The 20,892-nt window shown below is 33.3% G+C and overlaps 2 protein-coding genes across 10 annotated transcripts in view; both read right to left on the reverse strand.

The window, feature by feature from the left end:
* The window catches only part of LOC111504836 (uncharacterized), a 1,217,253-nt gene that overhangs the window by 537,946 nt on the left and 658,415 nt on the right, over positions 1 to 20,892 (reverse strand). The gene's annotated exons all lie outside the window — the stretch shown is intronic.
* Positions 8,055 to 19,307, reverse strand: LOC111503617 (uncharacterized). Of its 3 annotated transcripts, none has more exons than XR_012467005.1 (2): positions 19,195 to 19,307; positions 8,055 to 8,417 (listed from the first exon to the last, which is right to left on the reverse strand). XR_012467005.1 is itself a non-coding variant. In XM_023157968.2 (2 exons), the coding sequence occupies exons 1-2, from the start codon at positions 10,494 to 10,496 to the stop codon at positions 8,060 to 8,062; spliced, it is 492 nt and encodes a 163-aa protein (XP_023013736.2). In that variant the 5' UTR covers positions 10,497 to 10,511; the 3' UTR covers positions 8,055 to 8,059. The 3 variants fall into 3 exon arrangements, 2 of the variants coding, with proteins under 2 accessions (XP_023013736.2, XP_023013737.2); XM_023157968.2 differs by lacking the exon at positions 19,195 to 19,307 and adding an exon at positions 10,363 to 10,511; XM_023157969.2 differs by lacking the exon at positions 19,195 to 19,307 and adding an exon at positions 10,166 to 10,314.

Genomic DNA, 20,892 nt, shown 5'->3' on the forward strand with positions numbered 1-20,892 from the left:
TAGATCTTGATAGAGCCAAATGAGATTGCGCTGTTTCGATTTGCTATAGGTCTTCATCAGTGATACTGGCCGGTTGTGAATATTTGTGATTAGTTAAATATCGATACCATATCCACCACCATTGGGAGTATGAATATGCTTCGATTCTGATTTATGGAATTCTTAGAAATATTTTTTCATTTAAAAAAATCTAGCTATCATGAAAATAAAGATAAATCAAAATTTCTCAGATTTGTGGTGATGAAATATTCAGTTTTGTTATTATTAGTTATGCAATTTGTAAAGTCCAAAAAGGGCGGTCACACTACAATCAATGCTATGAAGAATCCAGAAAAAATATTTTTAACTGACGAGCAGAATATATGTGACGTTTTTTCAGAGTTTTTCACTTCTTCATTTAACCCGGCAATAGGTATGAATCAACCAGATACTAATAGATTAACCAATAGCTTCACATTCAGTCCTTATCAAATTCCTCAAAATACAATTCTGAGAAAGATACTGGATCTTCCTCAGAAATCACCTGTCGTGGACCATATACCCACTTAAATGTCTCATATTCTATTTTTTTTAATAAACTGCACTTGTAGTTCACATCTTCAAAAGGGTAATAAGTTATTTTTTGAAAACTATCGCCCTATATCGAAATTGTGCTTGATTTCCAAACCAATTATTTGTGACTATATATACTTTGATGTTGGATCCTCAATCGATAATGAACAGCATGAATTCGTAAAATATCGCTCGATTGAAACCAGTTTATTTATCTTTACTGAATATCTCTTGAAGAGCATAAATAAAGGCTGCCAATTTGATGCCAACTATACTGATTTCAGTAAGGCATTCGACAAGATAAATCATGCAACTTTACTCTACAATCGGAATCGGAATACACGGTGATTTGCTGAGATGGTTTCAGTCGTATGTTACAAATAGGTCACTCTGGCAGTCACTCTGGAAAAATTCAGTTCAAGATTCATCAATATTACTTCCGGAGTCCCTCAAGGCTCTCATCTGGGGCCTCTCCTGGGGCCAACATTTTTATTAACGATATATATCTAGTTGTTTCTCCTACTACGATTCTTTAATGTATGCTGGCGGCTTGAAAGTATTCCATACTGTGACATGTTACAACGATTCACTCCTCATTCAGAACGACATCAATAATTTTCTGAAATTCCGCGAGAAAAAGTCTTTATTCCTCAATCTTGAAAAATGCCACTCCTTTACATTCACAAGAAACAAAAATATTTACCACCAGCAATATCACATAAACAGACAACAACTAACGAAAACATCTGAAGTCAAGGACTTGGGAGTATTATAAGACCCTGAGCTATTATTTGACTCGCATATTAACTATATTGCAAAAAAGCCAACAAAGCTCTTGGATTTCTGATCAGTACTAGTCACGACTTCCGTAATACTAACTCTGTTCGTACACTTTACATGGCTTATGTAAATAGCCAGCTCAGTTCTGCTTCAGTTATTTGGGACCTCCTGTATATCTTGTATTTTGAAAGAGTTGAATCTATTCAAAGCAAATTCGTCACCTATATCAATAGAGAATTACAAATTAAAATACAACTCAATCTGATATCTTTGGCGGAATGACGTCAAAAAGCTGATATTAGTTCCTATAAAAAATTATAAATATTTTTTGACAGCAGTTCTATATTGAACCAACCTTTGATTAATGTATCTCTGTATAATACCAGAGGATTATATTCATTCCAAACGAATCAAAGTAAAGTAATAGAAATCAAAATTTTTTTTTAATTCCTTTGCAACCTTCACCACGTGTCTCAAACGTTCATACTATCACCATTTTCATATTTAACCATTGTAATTTGCACGGCACTTGATTAATAACTGTTCATAACACGATATTGCATATTATTTATAACAATCAAATCATTTATTGTTATTTTTACATCATCATTTAAGAATACTCTTTTTGCGTTTGTCCCGTTTTGTATTCCACTGAGAATAAATAAATGAATAAATTGCAAGTCAATGTTGAAAACTGAATAACTGAGCATCAGCAGTTTTGAATGGTTTAACTAGATAACTTTTCGGTTTAACTAGATAACTTTTCTCACACCAGATCCACACTGAAAGACACAATGCTGTGTCGAAGTCAATGTTCGTTAAGGTTCTCTCGGTTTCCAACCTTCCACTATTCTGAAAGTAGAGAAATTCAGATCAACAGAGTATCTGCCCGCTAATGTAATAAAGGCAAACTGAAAAATTCACAGAAAGTCATTACATGATACAAACTTCCGAAAAGTATAATTAGTCACTTTCTCGTAGTTTATATAAATTCTGAGTAAAAAATGTCCCGGTCTCGGTCCGTCTTCAAAATAAAAAAAATATTGAAAATGCCTTTCATTAAATCATTTTAACATTTTTAATGATATTTTTTTTTGAACTAGTCTAGTTCAAAACTCCAGACATACTTTTCCGAAACGTTGTGACAATAATCCTTGCGCGGATCAAACACAGAACACGAGGCGAACCCAAAAAACAGCTCATCATTGAATGAAAAAATTCCATATCGTTATATTTCGTACTAATTGTACAAATGCAAATATGTTGAATAACTATCATGTTATTATTACAGATGCGATGGAAAATATTCCATTTGACTGATATGCTGCTATTGATAAATACTGTTTAGTCATTTCATTCCGAAAATATGCCATCGGATATAATTATACGCACATTCATTTTTATATGTGAATATCAAAATAAACAATTCGATTCTGGATATTTGCCTTTCAATTAATGGAAATAATTGGGGAAAAATATATTTCCAAATGTATATCATCAAACATTTTGACAGTTGAAATAAATGAATTAAATATATGGATTGGGATTTGATCCTTCACAGAGATGTAACATGTATAGGGCACTCAGTGGATCAGTTAGCTAATGAGAGCTTTAAATTTTTCGAGAAACATCGATAGGCAGAATTTTTGAATTTTGCGGCACATGCCTTTTTGAAAACCCTGGGAGTTTTTTTTCACAACAATGTCACTAACACAAATACTGCTTCCGCATCACCCGATGACGCCAAAATGATTGGTTAAATTCGCATCGAGAAAGCTGTTACAGTTTTGATGTGAGAGTTGTGTTACTAATGTAAGTCTAAGGTAGATAATAAGGTAGTATCTTCTATCAACGGAGAAAAATGATATGTTGGAAACAGGCTAGAGCATAAAATCATTCAATGTCTTTGAATTATTTAAACAGGATGTGCTACTGAAAAAAACAAGCCTTTCTCGAGGTGGCGAATGAAAAAATATATATCACTTATACCCGTAGAATTTTATGAGTTCCATCCGTCCGGCAATTAGCAACCTGATCCTTGAATACTGAATTTGATACAATGGATATCGATAAATGATAAGTAAATAACAAATCAACATGAAGAAAGTTACTTTTAAACAATTCTCATAATTTTTTTTTATTGAAATGTTGTTGTTTTTTGTTGAGAATAAGGATAATTCTTTTCAATCGAAACTTCAAGGTTTTGACTGTATGAAGAGAAGTTATGAAAATTATTGGTATTCTGAATTTCACTTGATAAATTTTCATTTTAAGTTTTCGAAATGGTATGCTTCAACATTTATATAGTTAAAGATATTTTGTTCTGAATGGGATAAGAGAATTCTCAGTAAAATACGCTTCTGAAAAACAAACTTAGTCCATTTATACAATATTTTAGGCATTCATCTCCGAACGATGACTTCTTCAGCATAAAAATATAATGAAGTAGAGCCAGAAAAATGAACGAAACTTGCAAATGCACCGGAATTCCTGGAAAATCTGATATATCTTTTATGTGTAGTTATTCTAGTCGATGGTGTTCTGGAAGTTGTTCCAATATAATAAAAATAACAATTATTGCAAAGTATGTTATAGACAACAATATATTTTTCTCATTTCGTTACTTCGAATTTTCATTGTCTAATATGATATAAACCGATTTGAAATCCCTGAAAGGATTTGTAAAAAATTAAAAAGATTAGCTGAAAAATAACAATTATAATAAGCAAAATAACTTAAATTCCAATGAAATGAAATACAAGCAACAATCAAAAAATGAATATAAAAATTTAACTATAAACATGGGATGAAAATAAAAAAAAATGAAAAAATCATTAACAAGAAATGAAAAATAAAAAATTAAAAGATTCCAAACCAAGTAACTACAAGACGTTTCGATTGTAAGTATCCACAATCATCTCCAGGTGACAACTGGACTTGTTTCGCTTGTTTCAGTGACCAACTCCCGTCAAACGATCAACTCCCGCCAAAACCGATGAAGCGGCGAGAGGGAAGAGGGGATAGGTGAAAGCAATCGAATGACCTATAAATAGTCAGATCTCGGAGGAATAAGTCCAATTATCATCCGAAGACGATTGTGGATACGAATAATCGAAACGTCGTGTAGTAACTTGGTTTGGAATCTTTCAGTTTCTATTTCTCATTTCTTGTTAATGGTTTTTTAATTTTTTTAAAATTAATATCCCGTGTTCAACCGTTCACTTTTTTATTTAAAATTTTTGGTTGTTGCTTGTATTTCATTTCATTGTAATTTCAGTTTTTTGCTTAATATGTTTTTAATTTTTTACAGATTCTTTCATATTATACAATGGAATTCCGAACTGATGAAATGCACCACGAAATATTGTCAACAAAGATTTTTTTTCAAATTGAGTGTGTTTCGATTGTTTTGAAGTTTACAATAACTATATTATCCCTTTTCAAAATATTCATATCATTATCTTTCTGGAATCTTCTATAAATTTGAAGTATAATACGTTTACAGTACAAGAAAATGATTAATATTTGATTCTTCCATGTTGCTGACTACCTAAAAATTATTTGTATTTTCCGTCCTACTATTTGTGGTTAGACATAATACAAAAACGGGTATCTATGCAGTAAACATATTCAATCGTGAATGTAATGAATTATATATGAATGGAGTTTTCCAATTAACAATACCTATTTTTCATCAGATTGTGAAATATGAAATCCTCAGAGAGGCCGATGAAAAACTCCGATATCTTTCATAAAAAATAAAATTTGTTGCATCACTTGTCGCCAAAATGGCACTACAATTTGTTTTCAAATAGACTGGGAGTCCAGAGATAATTCGTTTGATAGATATTTCAATTCTACATTTAACATTTTATTATTTTCGGAATTCCGTTCAGCCGTTCAGCCCTTCTTGAGTAATTAGCAGTTTGATTCGAACGAACGATGAATGTCATAATATAAAAAAAGTATTCTGGGGTCACTCCAGTTCACTCCAGTAAATGTTTAAAATAGTCAACCCCACTTTTTGACGATGAAGAAGTTTTTTTACGATTTGATTATGTAATGTTTCTGGGGTGATTTTGTTAGGAGTACTTTCCAATTTAACCATGAGCCCTGGAGTAGACTGCGGTTGTGTGACGTGAACCTCAGTTCTTTGCAGAAATCTTTAAGGGTGTGATATCAGGTAATGCAGCGGTTCATTCTGAGGAACCACGATTACCAATCCAATGGTTTGGATAATTGTTATTCAGCCACTCTTAAATCAGCTCGTCGTGAGGAAGAGGTACCTTATCTCAATGGAACCTTATGTTAGTTGAAACGTCATTCGGGTTTGACAATATTTCAAACCCGTAGACAGGCAAACGTTATTCCTTAGAGCCAACTAGATGTTTTTGAGGAAATACGTGACACCTGTAATTCATTCCAGAACTCGCGGATAGAAAAGATGTGCTTGCAAGGAAATTTTCCAGTAACATTTCGTAGGAAAAAAATTCAAGCAGACTTCATAATTACCAGGCTATGAATGATGAACAATTGGGATATTCATTTGAATGAACTGTTTGCAGATTTTTTTAAATTAATATAAAACTGTTAATTACTCAGGAACAGAAAATTTCATTTTCAATAATGAACAATATTGGGAAGTATTTCAGTGACCTCTTATTTGTCATGACTTCATGAGCCACATGTCAACAAAAATATATACAGGGTGTTTATTAAACATGCGGCAGAAAATCAAGAAACTATTCCTTGGACTATTCTAAGGATATTTTGCCTTCTGATGACTTTTGTTACTGCGCGTTGTTTCGAAGATACGGAGCGAAGAAGAACTTCGACAATAACACTTTTGATAATTTTAAAATTATCAATGTAGCCAGAATAAAAGTATAGCGTACTACACTGGACCTACCAAGTAATAAATGTGTCGAATAGGTTGAAGCTGATTGACTTTGTCTATTTGACGTTCATTTTCTGTGTTTAATATTTAAAGTCGAGGCATGGTCAAGGTGGGCCTCACTCATGCCAGGCTCAATCACCGGACTTAAATCCCCTCGATTATTTCCTATGGGGCCACCTAAAGTCATCAGTTCATACTACTCCAGTGGAAGATGTGGAAGATTTGAGAAATCGGATAGTTGCTGGGTGTAACGCAATCAAAAACGATCCTGGAATTCGGAAGTCGATGAGGAGAAGATTGTATTTTTGTATCTCAGCGGGACGTAGTTATTTTCAACAGTTCTTGTGAATTAAGAAACATCACCTACACGTAATTTTTTAAATAAATTGCTATTTTCGAAATACTTTTTCGCTCCGTATCTTCGAAACAAAGCGCCCTATCAGAATAGTCCAAAGAATAGTCCCGCATGTTTAATAAACACACTGTATATCGCTGATCATTGCAATAAATTGATATTTAGTCATAATTTTTCGATACATCCGATAGTGATATTTTGTGTCTAATAAAGTCGAATTCATACCGTAAATGTATTTTATATTTTCATTTGTGATGAAAAAAAAAGACCATGAATCTTTTACAATAAATTTCAATAAGTAACTAGCATAGGTCTCAGTTTTGGAATGTTTTGTTTTTGACAAGATCATCACCCCCCAGTGAAAACTTTTTGGAAGTACACATGAAACACTAAATTGATAGCAACGAATTTTCATATCTGCTGAACTCGCTCCTTGGTAACTGTTTCTGTTATTATTATTGATCAGGAGGTAGAATTATGGAGTATAGTCAATTCTCTTAGTCAATTCGAACAGCTAAATAAAAGAATAATGTATTGGGTCTGATAAATTTACTAGTTATTGCCATATAAAACCTCCCACATATAAATAATGATTAGACTTCGTAAATCATGTCACGTCGCCCATGCCATACAAAGAAACTGCCAACGTTCGGTAACTATTCAGTTTTTAGTTCATTCGAACTGACTTCGTATATACTATATTTTTTTAATATTGTTAAGCATTGAGCAAATATGAGTATTTTGAATAAAATTTAATAGAAATTTGTTTCACTCTTTGAAATATTTCACAACCACATCAAGTATTTGGAAGAATGTTAAAATGTGTTTTTGATCGATCTTTTTGGAGATTTTCATCTTTCACAATCTGATATAAATCATTCGACTAATATACGCAGTTAATTACCAGAAAGATCTAACAAGTTTGTCCTGTCTACATTTTTATAAAGGTTTTCGTGGTGCTTTTTTTTTCAGATTGTGGAAGGTGTATATTCCTAGAAAGATTGATTTGAAAATTGTTAATTTTTTGACGAAAAATGACTTTTGAACAATGAAAAAAAAATACCGTCGTGTTATCTTTCATTTATATAGCGAAAGTTGGAGAACATTGTGTTTCAAAGAGATAGTACATTGTTATGAAATGAAATAGTACAGGCAACTTAAAAAATATACAACTTACGTGTCGACAGTGACTACCTCCAAAGTAATTCACAAATGAAATTCACTTTTTCCACTCAAGAACTACAATACCAATTTTATTTAATTTTAGATTGAGTTAAAAAAATATCGAAGTATATCTTCAATAAAAGTGGATTTGGGTCTAACGTTCGTAATTTGAAATTGTTTGATTGTACTTTGGGAATTTTCGTTTGATATTTCAAATTAGGAATGACGTCTTTGTCGACGTATGAACCATTTTCTATATTTCATACTCATTTTTCGACTTCACGATAACAAAAAATGACAAAAAACCGTGATTAAAGAATTTTATTTCTAGGAGTGAAGTACAAAATTCTCCTGTAGGGATGATCATTGTAATATGACTCCCACTCGCTTCTTGGCTCGCAATAGAGTAAATCATAGTGCATCTCGACATCTGCACAGTTGGTCTCTCCGATATCCAAGATCACTTCTCTTCCTTTATTGTAGCACCTGCACAATGGCGGTATTTCTTCCCCACAATTGAATATTCTGGAATGCTTATCGCCCCTGCAAATCCAACGATCGCCTTCCCTCTCAGGATGGAATTCTTCGAAACACTTGCAATTTTCACCATTTTCGAGGGCCTTGACGAAAGCAAAAAGGACGACAAAACTGAATATCACTTGTACCTTCCTGAAATCAAAACAAAGACAATTTTTCTATAGCAATCAATCATTTCCCAACCAATTTTATGGTTGTTTGGCTAGGTTGGCAATGACTATATTTTCTTTCTCGCATCAAGTTCATCATTACAATAGATAATTGAAAGAACTTTCAACTTTTTTACACTGCTTCCACTGCAAATTAATTGCCAGAAAAAAAACTTTTTACCTTTCCCAACAGATTTTTGAGCAGGAATAGGAGTTCTTTATTGATAAGGATTCTTCCAAAGGTCAGAGGCTTTAGATATTGGATTTCTAATAATACGTCATTCAAAAAATGGGAGATTTGAATAAATTTGAGCGAATACTTATCGTAATAATTCTAATGTTGGAAATGAAATTCCAGAGATCAAATTGTGACAATATCAAGTACATACCTACATAGATACTAGAAAATACATATTTTGAAATAAAATATCAGTGTTTGACGTTCAGTGTGTAGATATTTTTGCTTGCTTTGATGTACTGGGGATTGTGGTTTTCTAGAAGTTCGTTAACAACGTACACTCCTATTTATTATCACAAAGATACTTCTTTGAACTGAAATTCATGTACTGAAAAATTCATACTCAAGTCCTTACGACTGCTTCATTATCCGCCATGAATACCTGTGGATGTTATATAATCAAGTTAAAGCTGATTTGATATATATTTTGAAAGATATGTAGAGACAATTTTTATTGATTCGCAGGAAACAGTGTGTATCATGAAAAAATTTTAATTTTTCTAAATATAATACATGCCATTTACATATTGAATTCATCGAGTTGGTGATATGGAATAAAATATATTCTTTCAACTGGCAAAAATGTTCAAAATGAAAAGACGCTGCAGTGATTTACATTTGCCTGTCTACATACAAAATATAACATCAGTTTTGTTTGAGCTTGCTTTACGAATCTATTACTGGTACTTTGTGAATATATTATCGATGACTGAAAATAATTCGTCAAAGATCAGTGCGATAATCTTCCAGAGAAAAATGTAACAATATAATAGAAACAGATGTTTTCCAATTACAATTTTTGTATTTTCGGAAATATGAGGAGTCAAAGCCAAGAGGTAATGAGTAATGCAGATTGAATAGTTTTGATTGCATAACAAAACTGTTGATTTCAATTGTTTTACTGGAATTAAGCGAAACATTCAACACATAATAGTGGAAAGGAACGAAAAATATTTAACTAAGGTGGAAAATGGAATTCCTACTCTTCCGCATTGAATAACACATTTCACTACTGTCTCAGGTAATGAGTATAATTTCTCCATATTGTTGAACAATAACAATGCTGTTCAAGAAATGACAATTGTATTGTTCTACCAAGTCACAATTCAACCAAAAGTATTTCTTTCTTGACATTATTTAGTTGTTACATTATGTTCAATAACTGGAAATACAATGGAAATTTCACTTTGAAATTAGATTTTTTCTTCACTTCAGCATGAAGTATAGTAATTTACAGTTCACAAATAAAGAAAGTTACTAGCATAACAACCACATTTTATGATTGATGTCCGAATAATTTTTCTGCTACAGATGTAGCCCCGCGAGTTGAAACAAGGCTAATAAAAATGCGATATTATAGTGAACACAACAGTCAACTGATTATATAACGAAACAGAAACACTAACACAATGCCAGAGCGGCATTTTTCGAATATTATTCAAAATTTTCAATTAGTACTGTTATTTCTTAATTCTTCATTCACGTTTTCTAACCTCATATTTTCCATAAACTGACACAAAACCATAAAAGTTCAAAAGTTGGTCATTCACATCTATACACCTAGACAGACACATTGTTCCATGTGCGGCACTGCATTCACTCACTATATGCATTTCGACATTGCTAACATTCTTTAGGATACACATGCAGGTCAAGATGGTATATGGCCCGATAAAGATTTTTTACTTACATTTTTGTATAACACTGGGTTATCGCGTGAACTAAATATAGACTGAACGCTGAAGTACGATCAAAACATATTTTATACCTATAGAGTAAATTTAAAATTCCAGTTTCATGCGGGTGACCAGAGCTAGCGGCCATAATTTTACTCAATCTTCTGTTCGAAGAGTCTTCGAGACAAGGTCATGTATGTTACAGGGTTATGCTAATTTTTCATGAAAATAGCTCGGAAATTTAAAGATCTACCAACTCTTTCATGAATTGAGTTGAAAAATTTCATTGATTACACAGTTCTTGTGAATAGCAAAGCAATTAATGATAATGAAAAATTTTTATTGACTATACAGTTTTGGTGACTAACAAAGCCAAAAATATCAACTTGTTTCGTACTTAAAATTTATCATCATATTTATCGACTTTCCATGAAATTGTCGAACATAATCCAACCACACCCAAGTAAAATGATTCATTTGTCAACCCGCGATTTACATAATAAATGACGGTGATGGACGCTTCATTGCTTTAATGCGAGATTATTCACATGCCGATTTTGGGTTAGTTTTTTTCGGTTCACTGAACTCGCTTTACTGCGTGATTGAAGATATTTATTGATTTTTAATTTATACACTGGGTTGACACTGTAGCTCCTTCGAAATGATGATATTGAACCACTGTTTGTCCCTGTTGGTTGGGTAATATATGGTTGGAGGTAATATATGGTATATGGTAGACTCAACTCTTGGAGACGATGTTTCGTTTTTTCATTAGTAAAAAACACGAGTACTACAGAAAAATCCTTAAGAAACTCTGAGATCGGTGCCTGTACAAAAGCAGCGGTTTACATTAGATTTGAATCGCTGAAGATTAAATCCATTTGGAAAAACGTTCTCAGAAAATTTATTCCACATTAACGCAATTCTGCAAATGAAAAAGTTCTTGAACAGTGAAGTTCGAGGTGTACTGAGTTGAACCTCGAAATAATGAGCAGCCACAGCCCGTCGCGTTTTTCTGATATGTACCGCTCTTGGTGGAATCGAATGTGTGCTGATTCATTTGAACACCACTCGTGGGAGTATCTGTGAAAGGGAGACAAATCTCCAACTTTTTTTCTGATGTTCCAGACTATCGAAATTATAATCAGGCGAATGGCTCTTTTCTGGATGGAATCGAGCAGCTTCAGCTTAAGCTGCTCGATTCTCATACATGAAAACAATACTTCAAAAAAAGGTCTGATCTGAGCTTAATAAATCAACAAAAGTTGCTGAGAACAAAGCAACAAACTGCTTTCATCAAGTCATAATTACAAGATTACGACTGGGCCACACTTGCCTTACGCATGAACATCTATTTAGGAAAGAACCGCCACCAAAATGTTTCGCGTGTGAAGTGCTTGTGACTGTTAAGCATGTTTTGGTAGAGTGCCCGCTCTTCACAGTTGAGAGACTGAACAATAAAATTCCCTCCAAACTAAATGACATTTTCCAAAATACCAATACCAATATTGTTGAATTTCTTGAAGAATGTAACCTTTTATTCAAACTTTAAGGTAAACAAATGCATGTTTTAGATATATTTTATATGTTTGCCGCTAATAGCTACCTACGGCTGATGCAGTTTTTTCTAAATGAAAAAAAAATTGCTGAGGTGTGTACAGTTTTCTGGTTCGGAATAGTGTTTCAAGCTTTTGAGAAGCAGTGGCAATTTTGACTCCCAACAAACTAATCAAAGCAGGAAGCGGAATTGTCTGTCCTGACATCATTATATACGGTTCGAGTATATTTATCTTTTTAGAGATAACCGATGCCTGGGTTTTTGTGGCATGGAATTTCCAGATCCTCATAATTCCTTTATAGTTATTTGGAAGATTTTTCTTGCCCTTTTTGGGAATGAGCTGAACGCGAGCAATCTTCCGATATAAAAAAAAGCTTTTTTCATAAGGCAGGTTGAAAAGTCTGCAAAATACTGGTAAGAGTTTATTTGCTTACTTTTCAAATACGATAAAGGGCCGAATGTGTTGCAATTTGTCATGTTATACTTCTTCTTCCATAATCTTCAAGTGATTTCTTCATACTCTTTGAGTTTCCTGTCGATGCTTGATTGGGTTGTTGCTCCATCAACCACCGTTTCAACGACTTGGCTCTTCATAAATGGTCGACTGCATTCCCAAACTGTTGTTGCTCCTTTGCATTTTCACATCTGGAGACAACAACTCATTTGGGGACTACTTTGCTATTCATGCGTAGAATCAAACCTTTCCTTTCCGTTCCTTTCCTTTCCTTTCCTTTCCTTTCCTTTCCTTTCCTTTCCTTTCCTTTCCTTTCCTTTCCTTTCCTTTCCTTTCCTTTCCTTTCCTTTCCTTTCCTTTCCTTTCCTTTCCTTTCCTTTCCTTTCCTTTCCTTTCCTTTCCTTTCCTTTCCTTTCCTTTCCTTTCCTTTCCTTTCCTTTCCTTTCCTTTCCTTTCCTTTCCTTTCCTTTCCTTTCCTTTCCTTTCCTTTCCTTTCCTTTCCTTTCCTTTCCTTTCCTTTCCTTTCCTTTCCTTTCCTTTCCTTTCCTTTCCTTTCCTTTCCTTTCCTTTCCTTTCCTTTCCTTTCCTTTCCTTTCCTTTCCTTTCCTTTCCTCTCCTTTCCTTTCCTTTCCTTTCCTTTCCTTTCCTTTCCTTTTCTTTTCTTTCCTTTCCTTTCCTTTCCTTTCCTTTCCTTTTTTTTCCTTTCCTTTCCTTTCCTTTCCTTTCCTTTCCTTTCCTTTCCTTTCCTTTCCTTTCCTTTCCTTTCCTTTCCTTTCCTTTCCTTTCCTTTCCTTTCCTTTCCTTTCCTTTCCTTTCCTTTCCTTTCCTTTCCTTTCCTTTCCTTTCCTTTCCTTTCCTTTCCTTTCCTTTCCTTTCCTTTCCTTTCCTTTCCTTTCCTTTCCTTTCCTTTCCTTTCCACGTGTAACTGAACCTGCAACGTGTTACACGTTCGATCAGTATACACCAGTCTTTCATTCTAAAGCGTGTGCTATCTTGCAATTCGCAAGAAGTATTAACCCCTACGGAATTTAGCCCCAACGAAATTAGACAGTCAGGTTATACTTGAGGCACTCACTGGCGTGAAGAACTAAGGAAGCTGGCTGACAGAAATAGATGCACTATTCTGACAGGACACTCAGGTGTTATGGGAAACAAAGAAGCTGACGAGTGTACCGGACACGTATCCTCAACTCCATATGCGTAAGGTGTATCCAAGAACCAGCTGTGTGGGTACCAAAATTATTGATACGGAATCAGATTGAAGACTGGACTTATAAAAATCATAAAGGGTAATGGGAAAACATATCAAGGAAAACCTACATAGAAGATCCGTTCAAGAAGGCAACCAAATAACTTTCTCAACGAAGCAGCTCAGAACAATTACAGGATTACTCACTAGACTAAAGAAAACTGAACTGCAGACAATGCAACAGAAGAGCAGAAACAGCTCGTTATATTCCATAAGAATCTGAGATTTTGGATCACTAGAGGCAAACAGTTTATTATCAACCCAAATTATGTTCCGAATAATGACATTCTCCAACCTGTGGAGACTAGTAGAAAACGAATGAGTTCATGAGGCTGCATTATTTTATGGAGACTTGTGAAAAGTCAGACGTCTCCGAGAAAGCATAAAAAATGGTGTCAATAGTAGGTATTTACAACAATGTGACGTTTTTTTAGACAATTCAAATTAGTGGAGCGAAACAAAAGTCCCACTTTTTGATTTATTCTGAAAAATATGAGAAAATCAATTTTTTTTCATAATCAGTGTCTGCAATTACCGAAATATTTATCTCTCACTATGAGTTTTTGTTAAAAAGTACCTCACCTCATTTCAGAATAACAAGAAAAACTTAAAAACGCAAAAGTTTTGATGCTTTTTTGGTTTTTGTTTTGGAACCAAATCGAAATACAGCTCGTCAGAACCAGGAAATTACTTGAAGATACTACCTCTCTCTCTCTCTCTCACACACACACACAGTCTCCTAACTAACGCGCATCTTAGGGTAGGTCCTAAGCGGTGACTTTAAAGTCGCTTCTCAGATTTGAGAAGCTACACCTAGATATGTTATGATATCGGCCGATACTTGAGGGAAATTCATAACGTATTCAAAAATAATTTCATTAGGAGATTTTCACGACATAGTTCTATATAATATATAATAGCTTTTTCAGGTGTGTTTATACTGGAGTGGAAATCTCATGAAATGTTTCTTGAATATAAAATTCATGAGAGTAAGTGTGTATGAAACATCCCCCTTTAAATGTTGAATATATGGAATAAACATCTCATTGCCGGTGTGCTCCGATGTCAAGTTTCGACATAAAAAGTCACTAACCTAACCTAACCTATTCTCATTTTTTGGTCCTCGTATCATTGAACTCATAACTTATAACTCATCCATTTCCTTGTAACCTATACCCGACCAGTATAATTTTCAAAATTTATATTTAAGATATATTTTTGACTGTCATATTTCACCAATGTTTACGTTTATTGTTGCATATTTCTTTATCATCTTTGATACGATTACAAATATGAAACTGTTCCAATCTCATAACGACCTTGTGCTGCTTTTAAATAGGTCTTCGACACACATTAGTTCATTCATGAAAAATAATGATAAGATACCATTATAAATGCGTTTGAGAACTATGAACTGAATCGTAACAGATCAAATTTTCCATTTTGATCCACAGCTTTTTCAATTTCCCTATGCTTCTCATAGAACAGTTTACAAAACTATAGCACCATCTCGGATATATCAAATGACAGTTTCAAATTCGCGAAATGACCAATCTGAAGTTATCTGAAATAATTCTAAGTGAAATTCTAATTTTTGTCTGTCTATGAGGGAGAGACTCTTGAATATTTAGACTTGATGATAATTCAGATATAATCAACATCACTTTCATTTAGATATCAAAAAAGTCTAAAAACTATATGAGCTGATTAAGTTCAATTCCAGAATCATCTACTCACGTGGGGAATTTTCAAGTATTGAGAAAATATTATTACAGAAGGATCTATTGAATGCCTGCCAAAAACAACTATTTTTCTGGTTAATACCACGATGGTTATTCGATAATATCTGACAGACATTTATGAAAGCTACCTCACAGAGGGTACTTTCACACAACCATGCTGGAATCATTGGTGTAGGATAAGAAGCGGAGAATCAACAATGCAACCAAAACATTCTGTGATCCAGGTCTTCACACTACTCTCATCACAATCAGGGACAACTTATCAATTGGTGCGGTGATTCACCTATAATTCTGAAGTACTTCAACCTTCCTCGAGGGCCACTAATATGAATTGAGAGAAATGGACTTATGAAAAGCCCATAGAAATCAATTTACTGAATGATGTTCATTTGATCTTGGGACAAGACGTAAATTTAATTGTTTGCCAAGATCATAATCTAATTTGCAAATATCAACCTAGTGAAAAATCATCAATTTCACATCACTGTCAATAACGAACGTTGAAAGGCAGCAATAGAAAGTATCAAGCATCAACAGTCTGAAACTCCACTTCTCCTTGAAGAACAAAATCGTATTCAATAAACTTAGAGCTCTTATAAGATATATTTTCAAATTCATTAATTCGGACTCCCATTGTCTTATGTGATATAATTTGATTTGAAATCTCTGGAAGAACAAATAAAATTGAAGATATAAATGAAAAAGGAGATAAAAATCAAAAGATTTCAATCCAAGTTACTCCAAGAAGTTACGATTGTTAATATCCACAGTTGTGTCTGGATGATTGTTAATACTAACAATCGAAATGTGAAGTAACTTGGCTTGAAATTTTCGATTTTTATATCATTTCAATTGTTCAATTTTCTGCTCAATTTTTACTTCATTGTTATTTCATTTCATGATTTTTGCTTAATTTAATTGCTATTTTCAGCTATTCATTTAGATTTTCAATTCTATTTGTTATCATTACACGCTTTATATTAGCTCCAACTGTATGTTTGTATATTTCTTTGTTTGTAACTCTCAAGCTCGGGATCTGTATTTGACAGAATAAGCTTAAAACAATAACAAACAAAACCGCCTTGATATATTGACATCATTGATTGATTTAGTCGCGGGCAGATGGCGCTGTACGTGACCTCCTTAATATATCGAAATTATTGCTTGATCTATTCGCGGACAAATGGCGCTGTAAGTAACCTCCTTGATATAATTCGAACTCACTTTACATGTATTTATTCATTTGAAAAAAGTATTTTTTTTCATTAACACTCGCACCTGCTGCCTTATTTGTAACCATCCTTTGCGCGCCTGCTGCTTTGGGCTTAGTAGCTGATTTTCAGGCTCCTTCTCCGAGATCGGATAATATCAATGGTCATTTTTCTGAACAATATACGGCTGATTGATCTCAAAGTTTAGATAAAATGAATATAAGTAGTAAAAAAAGACTGAAAAACACGCTTTTGTAGCATACGAAACTAAAAAATGAAAAATAAATATAGTTTAAAAAATTAAAAAACAAGCTTTTGGAGAACATCGAAATGAAAAGTCAAAAGTATTGTTTTTAAATAAAACTAAAACAATAACAAACGAAAAATACTTGTATTATTGTGAAAAAAGTGTGGGCGCTTTGTGCCATATTTTTTGTATATCAAGCGCCCGTCGCTTTTTTCACAATAATACTAGTATTTTTCATTTGTTATTTTAAGCTTATCAAAAAAAAAATATTTTTGACTTTTCAATTCGATGTTCTTTAAAAACGTGTTTTTTAGTTTTTTAAACTATATTTATTTTTCATTTTTCGTGTTTGATACTATATCCATTTTATTGAAACTTTGAAATCAATCAGCCGTATATTGTTTAAAAAAATGACCATTGATATATTCTGATTCCGGAGAGGAAGCGTGAAAATCAGCTACCAAGCCCAAGGTAGCAGGCGCGCAAAGGAGGGTTACAAATATATTTTTTTCAAATACAGAAATACATGTAAAGAAAGTTCGAATTATGTCAAGGAGGTTACGTACAGCGCCATCTGCCCGCGAATAGATCAAGCAATAATGTCAATATATCAAGGAGGTTTCGTTTGCTATTGTTTTGAGTTTATTTAAAAAAAAAACATCATTTTTAACTTTTTAGTTCGATGTAAAAAAATAAAAAAACATTATTTTTAACTTTTCACTTCGATGTTCTTTAAAAGCGTATTTTTTAGTTCTTCAAAATATATATATTTTTTTTTTGATTCCGAATCATAATTATATCATACTAGTTGTTGCCCGCGGCTTCGCTCGTGTAGAGTTTGGTAGTTTTAGTACTAATTAGTACTATGTTGCTGTATCGCTGCTGTTTCAATGTTTTGACAGATTCAGAATAAACGAACTTAGGCGTGCGCAGCGTTATCGAACAGAGATTTCGAAAAATTGTTCTACAGCGCCATCTACTGGTGAGTTACAGAATAATTGATAGCCTAAAAACCTTCTCTATGAAAAATTACTTATACATGTCGAGTTTCAACACGATCAGTTGAGCGATGTAGAAGTTTATCAGTTACCAACCAACCAACCAACCAACAAACATCCATTTTTATATATTATATTAGACAATGGAAGTCCAAACTAATGAACTTTCACTATTGTCACATTATAAACCAACTTCAAACAAATCGTGAATCGTAAAGGGATTGTTATATCTAATAACCATGGGATCGCCAAGTTACATCTTCAAAAAGATATTCAATTTCTGAGTTCAGTTCTTGGAAGGCAAAAGAACTGGGTGTCAGCTCCCATACGGTTTTTGATGACAAAAAACGTATTAAAGGGGTCGAAAAGCTTGAAAAGTGGGTGCCCCACTATTTGAACGATTCTTTTGTGAATCGGGTCGTCACGTGTGCCGGAAAGTGGATCTTCTACGATAACAGAAGACTTTCAAGACAATGGTTGAAAACCGATGAGCCTCCTAGGCACTTTCCAAAGGCAAAAACTCACCAAAAAAGACCATCGTTACATTATGGTGGCCAGCGGCTGGTATGATTCACTAAATTCTCTGCAACCGGGTCAAACCATCACGGCAGAATCCTATGGTGAGGAAATTAATGGAATGAATCAGACGTTGATGCAGCAGTAGCCGACACTGGTCAATTGTCTTGTACAGTAGCGAATTTTCAAGCTTTAATGTTTGGAACAGGACGATAAATTCCACATTATTTCATTGAGAAATTAAGTGATTCCATTTTCAGTTTTCCAATTCTGGATCACTGGGACTAAGGAACTTACTCCAAAGATAAAACATATAAAAAAATAATTTAACAAAGTTTTGTATATCAGACATACAACATTCATTCAGTACGACGTGATGCATGACAAATTCATATTTTTGGAATGAATCCTTCCGTATTTGCAAAGATGAAGCATTGTAAATGAATATGTGGAACGGTAGCAGGTTGGGTTGGAGTAGTTTGCTCCACTTGCCCAATCGACCAATGCGTAAACCGGTGGTTTAAGTCGCGAGGCCGTATCACAAGTTAGAAGGTAAGACCTTCAATGTTTATCTTCAGCTGGAACAAGTTTCGACTTTTGAAAGTTGTTGTTCGTAGAGGGGCGACAGGTGGCCAACGGAAAAACAGATTTTAATAGACAGATGTCAATTGACGAGCATGATACAACTGCTTTTTCGCAAAATGAACATTTTACCGAAATACAACGGAAGGAAGCAATTTCTTTTAACGAAATAAATGTAAAAAAATGTATACCCAGTCGAAAAAAAGTATTAAATTTAATTTTTTTCTCTTCTTTAGTGATAATCGTGGGAAATACTTGTACGTTCGAAAAAATGAAACAGCTCACTCACATATTTAAAATTTCTGAATTTTCACAAGAAGTATATATCCTCAAATAGCAGAAACTATATCACTCTTCGATTTCACTTCAACTATTGATTAATTATAATTTTGTTTGCTTTATCTTGCATATTATTTTGAAAAATAACAAATAGCAGGAGTGTAGTTAGTGAAATTGAGTTATTTTATTTTATCGAATGTGATTCAAAGTTTTGGTAACAAATGGGATTCTCGTATTTTTTTTGCCGACAAACAACAAAAATACGTTAAATCGATCTCTAATCTAATTTCCTGAATTCTATGAAAATATAATATGAAAACAATTCTTTATGATCTTTTATAATCAAAGAAACAAAGCCAAACAAAACGGGCTCCATCAACATTCCGTTGATTCTTGATTGAAGAGGGGCATTTTTTTTGTATTTTAGACTTTGTCAATTGTATCTCATAAAAATTGAGTCTTAAAAAATGTTAATTTTTTTTGTGAAGTTCTCGGGAGTGTGCTTTTGAAGTCTTCAAAGTTAAAAAAATTCGGGTAACTAGTTTAGTGATCAATAATTTTTCTAGAAAAAGGTTGGTTGGGTAACAGGATAGTTCCTTTCATGTCGTTTTGGCTTGGTGTTGTCTCGGAAATTTGTCTGTTGCAATGTTTTTTATTTTTTTTTAATATGTATCTAATATGCCTGATGGTTTTTAAAATAGTGATATTATCAACAGGAAGAAACTACTTTTCGAACCCTGAAGAAGAATTTAATTGAATTCGAAACATCGGTAAGAAAACAATATTTTTTTTATGAGAAAAAATTGATCCTGTTACCCAACCAATCTCTCTTCTTTGAAAATTTTCACTGATATTTTGTGAGAAAATATGTTTGGAATATCGTGCCTACGAGTACACTTCAGTTGATTTGATGTTCTGACAACCACCTGAAACCATACAATTGACGATATTTTGTTATGAACGATATGACATGTTTCGAAGTAATTTCGAAGTATGTAATTCAATACCTGTTATTTCAAAAACTAAATCATATAGCGACGAGTCTGGTGACCATTCAATGTTTAAGAACTTGGGACAATTGACATATATCGAAGTTTTGTCTTTCTGAATAGTTTTCAAAACTTCTCGACAGAAGTTTTCCTTCGAAATACATTTGTGTCAATATGATTTTTAGAATCCGAAACTTTAGGACAAATATCTATAATATTCAAGCTCTATTCACGAATGAGCCGATCATTGCCCTTCATGGAAAATATTTGAAATTCACGTTCACGTAACTTTTCGGGGAAAAAAAGAAGTTTTTTCTTTCAACATATGAATAGAAAGTTCTCCATTTGAAATTTTATTTTTTAGATAGTGAAAATCAAAAATACCGAAAAAGTTCGATGAAAAATAATCATTAGGAAGTCCAGAATCCCAAAACATAAAATAATAGAAAAGATCACCTATCAATTATCAAATATGAATATTCAAATGGTGATAAAGTTTCTTAAAAAACAACCTGGACTGTTTGTTAAGCAATTTGTTACCAGTGTGGATAATTTTACGAAGAAATAATATCTGTACAAGAAATATATTCGATATTTGAAGAAACGCAAAATAACAATGCTGATTTTGTAAATCATTCCTAAGTACACTCCTGGAGGTTCATAGTCGAATATCTTTTCCGAGTAAACACACAACAAATATTCATAATTTTTGATGCGAG

This window comes from Leptinotarsa decemlineata, unplaced genomic scaffold (genome assembly GCF_025532065.1).
Source record: "Leptinotarsa decemlineata unplaced genomic scaffold, Ldec_3_MD MMD2_tig00026307_RagTag_RagTag, whole genome shotgun sequence".
NCBI classification, from domain to species: Eukaryota; Metazoa; Arthropoda; class Insecta; order Coleoptera; family Chrysomelidae; genus Leptinotarsa; species Leptinotarsa decemlineata.